General features: G+C 40.2%; 1 protein-coding gene across 2 annotated transcripts in view; it reads right to left on the bottom strand.

The window, feature by feature from the left end:
• Positions 1–671: 671 nt before the first annotated feature.
• Positions 672–7,893, bottom strand: part of LOC118645653 (protein pangolin, isoforms A/H/I/S-like) — a 106,458-nt gene continuing 99,236 nt past the window's right edge. Inside the window, exon 4 of one of the 2 annotated variants that reach the window (XM_036287173.1) lies at positions 672–3,255. In XM_036287173.1, coding sequence (XP_036143066.1) covers positions 3,226–3,255 — 30 coding nt within the window. In that variant the 3' untranslated portion in view covers positions 672–3,225. Of the gene's footprint in view, positions 7,349–7,893 lie in introns of both variants that reach the window. The other variant, XM_036287174.1, reaches the window with a different exon arrangement.

Raw genomic sequence — 7,893 nt, 5'->3', positions numbered from 1 at the left:
TTGCGAAGTAACAATGGTCATTCCGTAAAAGTTTTCTCTCGTTCGCAAGCCCGCCTTCCTGACGTTTTGAGGCTTTCTTGCATCCTGTCGTCTTTGCGCGGAAGTCGACACAATCGGCTTCCTCCTTCCTTTTTCGCGAAGGTCTGGAAGAAGATCTGGAGAAAGGACTATGCTTGTGGAGAAGATAAACGGGAATAGAAGAAAAAAGACGATGAGTTGAGAAGAGAAACGCATGGAGGTTGGCCCACGGGCTTACTTTAATTTGCTGATTACGACGCGGCGGCGACGCGACGAGAAGTAAAAGATAATCGGACTTTCGGTCCCCTTCGCGATATTCCCCAGTTTTTCGTCAACGAACCCACCCCGGATTTGCTCCTTTCAGCTAAGCGCACTCTCAAACGTTAATATTACGCTCTTTCTGTGCGATTTCTATAGCATATCGAAACTCTCTCGGAATCATCTTCCCGAGATCACTTTTCACTTGCTTCAGTGTTGTCGCAACAACTCCATTATCACGTTTGTCAATATATCTACAGCTTCATGTTGTCATGACAGAGTGAAAGAATACTCCTCCTTCTGTATGAGGTTTTCAAACATTTAAAATGCTAATTATATATGAGCAGTTAATGCTCACCCCCCTTTTCCATCTTCTCACATTTTCTTTTCTTCCATTTTTCAAGTATATGAGATCTAGGTCTTTCCTCGTTATAAATATTTCTTCGACATTCATTAACGTCGCTCTATTGTACTTTTACCTTTTACAATTTTAGATTCTTCGAAGTAATTCTTTACTTTTTAAAAGCTATTTGGAGCCATATCAAAAAGTAGTCTCAAACTAAAATACCGTTTAAACTAAACCATTTTACGTTTCTATTTTAATTTTCTTACACGCGTTGTTAAACTTTCTTCGTAACGACAAAAATAATAATTACAAACAAACAGCACAATAGATAGACACCGAAGTAGAAAAGAGAAGTAGAAAGCATTTGACATTTCCACTCGGCAATTTGGAAAGAAAGAGAAGCTATTATCAATTTAAAGTAATTTTCTCGTTAGAGTGGCGCGAACAAGCTGATTTCGTTAACTTTCCGTCGAGATTCTCATCGACGCGCGCAAATCACAACGGGGCAGCGTCCCGTGACGAGTATAATAAGTATATCGCGAGCGATATCCCTCTTTCGAGGGTAACATAATTGTTTTCGCTCAATCTATTTAACATAACTCTGATGGCGGAGAGCTGCCGGGGAGGAAAAAAAAACGAGGATTAAACGAGAAGCGTCGGTAATTGTCGGTAACAAGAGGAACCTTACAACACGCGTTCTGTATGCGCGGTTTAATCGCAAGACGAGGCGAAGGGAATCGGGAAAGGGTGATTTATGCGGCAACGAGAGAGAAATTATAACCGCGGTTGCACGCAGCCGACCGGGGTTTTTGTTCTTGGATATACATACGTGTATATCGTGCGCGCACATGGCACCTTCGTATATACATAATAATTGACGGCAAAAGCTGTAATTTTTTCATTATACATTATTCCCGACGGAACAAATACCGGTGATGGCGGTTATCTTTAGGGAAGTAGGAGCGTTCTCTTCTTCGTCCCACGCGAGTATGCATGTTTTCTACTTCTCTTTCCCCCCTCTCTTTGTTTCTCTATATAATATATATTTCAAACTCTTAAAGTTTTATTTTAATTTAAACTCTTTTTGCGTATGTGCAATTTCTCTCCCCGGAAACACATATGTTATGCTACATTTATGTGATTAACAACATCCACAATCAATATTTATCGCATTATTATTTTATAAATAACTTCCGTTTTTCCTTATCCTGCTGAAATTCATATCATCAAATATTCTCTCTACATTGTGTTTTTTTTTTCACCCTTTCCATCTCTTTGCATATGTCTCTTTTTCCGCTTTTGACGCTCGATTCGTATAATAAAGGAAGCCAGAGGCTCGCAGCACGGCCCATTAAAAACTAGCAATTAGCATTTAAAATATAAACCTTGCTGTAGCGGGGAGGAACAAAGTACGATGTCTAATGAAAGCGAGGGGGAGACAAAGAGGGTGGTCTTTTGGATCGGTTAAATGCCTTTCAGTCGCGGTGCAGAGAATCCGTCGCGGTTTAAATGGAACTCACCCCTGATTGGCTATCCATTCGCTGCCGCTTCATTCGCATCCCAAACTTGGCGTAATTTCGCTTCTTCGCGTTCCTCTATCTTCGACCAGCCATTCATGCATTGAGAGAACAGAAATGGAAAAGAGAGGACCAAGCACATCGAGGTCAGAAAGATTTTGCACTCAGTGCAAATTTATCCCGAAGCCGTGTTACCTCTGCCAGGTGATCCTTTTTCTCGCTTATTCTCTCTATTTTATTTATATATATATATTTTTTTTTTCTATTCTTTTTCCATCATCTCCATGAACCTTGCTAAACAAAAGACTATTGGTCATACTTCAAGATTTTGAATATCAAATACGAAGCTCTTTCTCTCTTTCTCTCTCTCTCGCTTTCTGCGTATTTTAGATTTTCTACCGAACCACGACTCAGATCGAAGCTTCTCTTTCTTTCCACTTGTTTTTTCTTTTTCTTGATTTACATTCGTTCGCATCCGAGTGTGCAAATGGCTATATTCGGATATATTACTCTTGATATCACGTAATTATTGTACGATGGCAAATTTCTCTCTCTCTCTCTCTCTCTCTCTCTCTCTTTCTCTCTCAAGAAATGAGATTATTAATTTGAAAATTTTAAATCGTGTCTAATTATCTATTTTTTATATTCATTGTGTAAATCAGGAAAAATCTTTTCTGATATATCTATATATCTATATTTGTTGCTTTAGTTACGATTTTTTAACAAATCGACAAATTACCGTACTGTAATTCCATAATCATCACGTTACAAAAGGCAAAAACAACGTGATTCTTTCGAGATGGATAGCCTGAGCGGTAAGAAACGAAGAGAGAGAAGAGAACGCTGTGTTAATAATTTGCACTCGGACGAGTCTATTGTCCCGCGGCGAACGCACGCGACCGCTCCAATTATGGCACTCCGCCTTGCCACGGCTTCAACTGAGCTGCTCCACTCGCATCCCCTTCGGGCCCGGGTACTTCACCAACCGCTTGCACCCTTCTGAAGTCTCCGATCCCTCTCTCCCGCTACCTATCCACCTCCTTTTCTTCCGGCGTATCATTCTCTCGCGCTCGCTTGCTCATTTTATCACGGATATCGCAAGGGTTCCTTTTCATTCTGAAAAGTTTAATTACAATCGTAATTATCATTCTAAAAAAGTTTTACTCGCGAATACCCGCCACCCAACGAGCACAATGATTCCAAATTTCACCATGGTTGTTTCTAGTTGCAAACAAAATATAAGTTTCTTTTTTAACATGATGTGATACATCTTCTATGTGCACACGTATTATTATATAATAAATACTTTCGGAATCAACACATTAAAAAAATGGCAATCATTTATTTTATTGCATTAAGTTTTAAAATTTTACTATTTTTTAAAAGTATTATAATCTAATATGACTATAAATAAATTTACGACAATCCTTGCAATCATATTTCATAGTTAGCGTTTTTTTGCGCGCCATGTGCTTTCTGAAATCTCATTACAGCAGGCGACGATGACGGAAATGGAAAACTACTAGATGGAATCGAGGTGCAAGTTCTGAAAAGACCCATGCAGCTCGTTCTTTCTGCACGTTGAGGATGATAAAGTGTCACACTTCTGGTTTGTGGCTTTATTTACTAGCTTCTTTCTGCTTGGCTCCAAGAAGGGCACGCGCATGTTTATTGCAATTTTCCAGAAGTGAAAGCTTTCCGGAGGAATTTCCGTAAATTATAAAAATCGTTGGCATAGAAATAGAATTCGTACTATATACTATTCATAATAGATAATAGAGATCCATAAATTTGTCTTTCCTTCTCATATTAATTTCAGAAGACATCTAATACGTCAGAAAAAAGAAAAACAGATTATTTTACTTCTTGATTTATATAATCTATATAAATCAGTTTAGTATTTTTCAATATAATATATACTTTATGTGTGTTTACTCCCACATCCGTGTGCATGCACTGTTGACATAACTCCTGAAACCAGATAAGCGGTTTTATTCGGAGAGTTTAAAATTATCCGTAGCGATCTCCATGGCATGTGCAATTTCCATTCAGGTAGACGAAGCGCGGCATTAACTGGGTTGTGATGGTAACGCCTTGGCCGAGACCTTCGTGAAACAGCGGTGGCGAGCTGGTACGTCACGGCTCGGTTATAATCACGGCGGTAGGTACGCGCACCGAGAGCGGCTTTGCGAGGTAATTGAGAAACGTTCTCGTGTTCGAACACAACTTGGCTACCGTTGGCGGGGGCCTACCGCTAATAGGACGGTTGGCACGCACGCGATTCATTCATAAACCGCTCTCTCACTGTCGGTTGTATCTCTTTCGTAAAGCCGCGATTGTCCAGAACCATCCACAACCGATCATCGTTCTATCCCTTCAAATCACGCGACGATTAGTGTCAATGGAAAGTGGTCGAGATAATATCTTAAATGACGAAACCATTGGGCGTTAACAAAGCACTGTAAGTTATTATTTATTTTGTCTGTGTAAATAATGTACACATACATCTGGTGAAATAAAATAATGCCTCAATAAACAATTGCAAATAGCAAAACAAGAAATTTATAATTGCAGTTTTTATAAGGTAGAGCAATATAATATTATGATTATAGAAGTAGTAACATTTTTATGCCGTTCGAAAAAACATAGATTGAAAGAAAGAGAGATCACTCGTTAAATCACACTAGCAAGAAATAACCCGTTAATTTTGTGATTAGCGTCACAATGATCACAGTAAAATTCATGACAAGCTAAAAAAGGTGAGGAATAATAGTAGACTGATTCGGTGCCGAATAGAAGGATAAGATGTGAAAGAACGATGCAAAAAGGCAGCGGGATTGTACGTGGCGCTTCGAAGATGAGGAAGAGAGAATTACATGTATCCTACTAAATGCTACACGAACGCTTTATATAAGTGACGTGCTAACGAAGTGTGTAACAGGCGGTAAATAAAGGAACCTGTAATTACGGATGACGTGCCGCGAACGGGAAGAAGGCCCACCCACGAGTCCCACCGGCGGCGGCTGTGTCCTACCATCGGTAGTTATCCTGCTGCGAGAATCCCTTGGCGATGGGAGCAAAGAACGGCCGACTTCTTGCCTCGAAATCAGAAGAGACCGTCGCGTCGTATCCGCCCGAAGACAAAAATCTAGGCCAATCCAAGTACCTACGCGAGCGCGGGCTAATGTTTAGCGAAGAAATACGAGAATTAGGAGATGAGGCGGGCATTGATGCGATGCCGTTCTTGTTGAGTTTTTATCCCATTTCTCGGCGGCGTAGATTAATAGTTATTTAATAATGGTGGATGTTGAGATTATGCGCCTAACGGTCTTCTCTTGCTTCGAAATGATTGCTCAATATGTTCAGTATGTTTATGATTTCGCAAAAGTTTCTTGTTGCGACGGATTATTTATTTACAAAATTCCCTTACAAGATCTTAAGAGTTCTCGAGAATTTTTACATCGCAAGTGTAAATTGAGAAAAAGACACCAATAAACAGAAATGTGTCAAATAATAAATTTAATCGATATAATTTTTACAAAAAAACAATTATTTTATTTGTTAAATTATCATGATGTCCTTTTTCTAACCTGCGGCATCATTTGCCTATTTAAAATTCACTGTCAACTCCGATCAAGCAGAGACTGTTAACGTTCGCGATTAAATGCCTAGGCTGCGGGCGTTGGAGAAATTTATGGCGAGACGTGCCGCAAAAGGAGTAAACGAACGGCTGCACGTCGTTATCACGCGGCGGGTTTCGCTCGATCGTGTTTACGAAGGGCGCGATGCGCAACGCGTGGCGTGCACATCGGGAACGAGGCGGGGGTATACGCTCGTTCACGTCAAAACGAACGAAAAAAATCTTGCTCTCGCCGGCACCGCGGACAGACGGACGTTTCCTCTCTTCGTGATCACCGCGAGGCAAGAAGCTTGCGCTCGAGTTGCGTGAGAACAGGTCGAGGGCCGGGACGGAGAGAGAAATTTTATGCCGTCCCTCCCCTCTCCGCTAAGGTTTGCCGACTGGCATCGTTAGAAGAACTGACTACCTCCTTCGCGTCTCTTTAGCCTTTTTTTTTTGGTTTAGTTTACAAGATGCTTAATTTCAAATGTTGTCAATGTAATAAAAATAATTTGAAGCCGTCTCATTTGGAGTATTTGCTTTGAGAGAGAAAAAAAATCTTTCTACTTAGCCACATTAAATCATCGATTAATAAACGATATCTGCAAATCTTTTCTTTCTCGACATTTATAATCGATCTTTGCTCGTAACTTTCGTCAATGAATTTATTAATTTGATCGACGATTAATCAATTTACCATAATGAGATAAAAATGTAACATACGCAATATTCTTATCGAGATTTAAGATGCACAACGAAGAAGCATTTTCGACAGATAGAACGAAGATCTGCGATCGTTCGACATCGTCGATAATACCGACAGTAAAATGAAAGTCTTACGTGAACAGCCGCGAGTCAACCAGCAACGCGAGTAGGTATTCCACGTCCTCTCGCTGGGTTGAAATTGCAACATCGCGCTGCCACACCACGAAGCGCCAGATACCGCACATTAGTTCATTACCGCCCTAGTAGTACGTGTATCGTATTATTACTATTAACGCTAATTAATGCCACTACGTAGCTATAGACTCGATAATCATTTTCCCTATTTATATCTAATTAGCAATACGAAATATTAAAAAAATCAAATATCAAACATTTAAATTCATGATTTCGATTTAATTGTAAAGCTAATTAAGTTTTACTTTTCACGAAAGGAGTATTGACGTATGGCACTTAGCTTATATATAACGTCTTAAATTTGACACGTTTTAAATTCGCAATTACTCCTCGCCTCCTATTGGATTTCAGTGGAGCTACGTCTGGCGGACGTGCCAAGAATCCAAGTTCGGCCTAATGAAATTGACGCAGCCGCTAAAGTGCGCCCATAAAACTACACGAGTGGAGGACGTCACTGCGTCGGCGTCGGCACATACGCTCTCTGCCAGACAAGACGACACTGTAAACGGATTTATGGACTCTGGCACTATACTTCTGTTGAATCCGCGATCAAGTTTTTCGGTCTGTATTTTATGGTGCGCTTATGGCAACACTGTAATCGGATTATTCTGATATGACGAGATTCAGTGTCTTGGGTACTCACAATTTATCGCGCGTTTAACATCAATAGCATCTCTGTATCGTACATACCTGAAACAAAGGGAAAAAAAAACGATAAATGAAACAATCAATGTTAATAATACGAATAAATGAAGAAATGTTTACTAACGTGCGATCATCTATGAATCCGATATACAATTCATCACACAATTCAATTTTCCGTAAGCTCTGCTATTTCTCTGTATTTCTTTATCAAAACCATGATTATTTATACTATTACTATTTTAGCGTATAAGTATATTTGCGAGTTAAGAGTTTGAATTAAAACGTTTCTCGCTAATTCATCCCCGTCAAACTAGACACTGTCGATTGAAAAGGGTAACAACGATGCGATGTTTGCCTACGAGAAGGGGACAGAGGATCACCAACGTAACGTTCCGCGTGCCTCAGCTTACGTAACACGCGTAGCCGAAGGAAAGGGTCCTAACTATTTGCTCGGCTGTAGTACTATCTGTTTCGATTCGTGTTTGCTGTTCCCATGTTGACAAGCGCACTATACTCGGCCTCACGAGCTCGACGGATCGTTTATATATTTGTGGACGCGCATGGACGATCGTAACACGATGCGTCGCTAC

The sequence above is a fragment of the Monomorium pharaonis genome, chromosome 5, assembly GCF_013373865.1.
Source record: "Monomorium pharaonis isolate MP-MQ-018 chromosome 5, ASM1337386v2, whole genome shotgun sequence".
NCBI classification, from domain to species: domain Eukaryota; kingdom Metazoa; phylum Arthropoda; class Insecta; order Hymenoptera; family Formicidae; genus Monomorium; species Monomorium pharaonis.
This window is presented reverse-complemented; position numbering and strand designations above follow the sequence as displayed.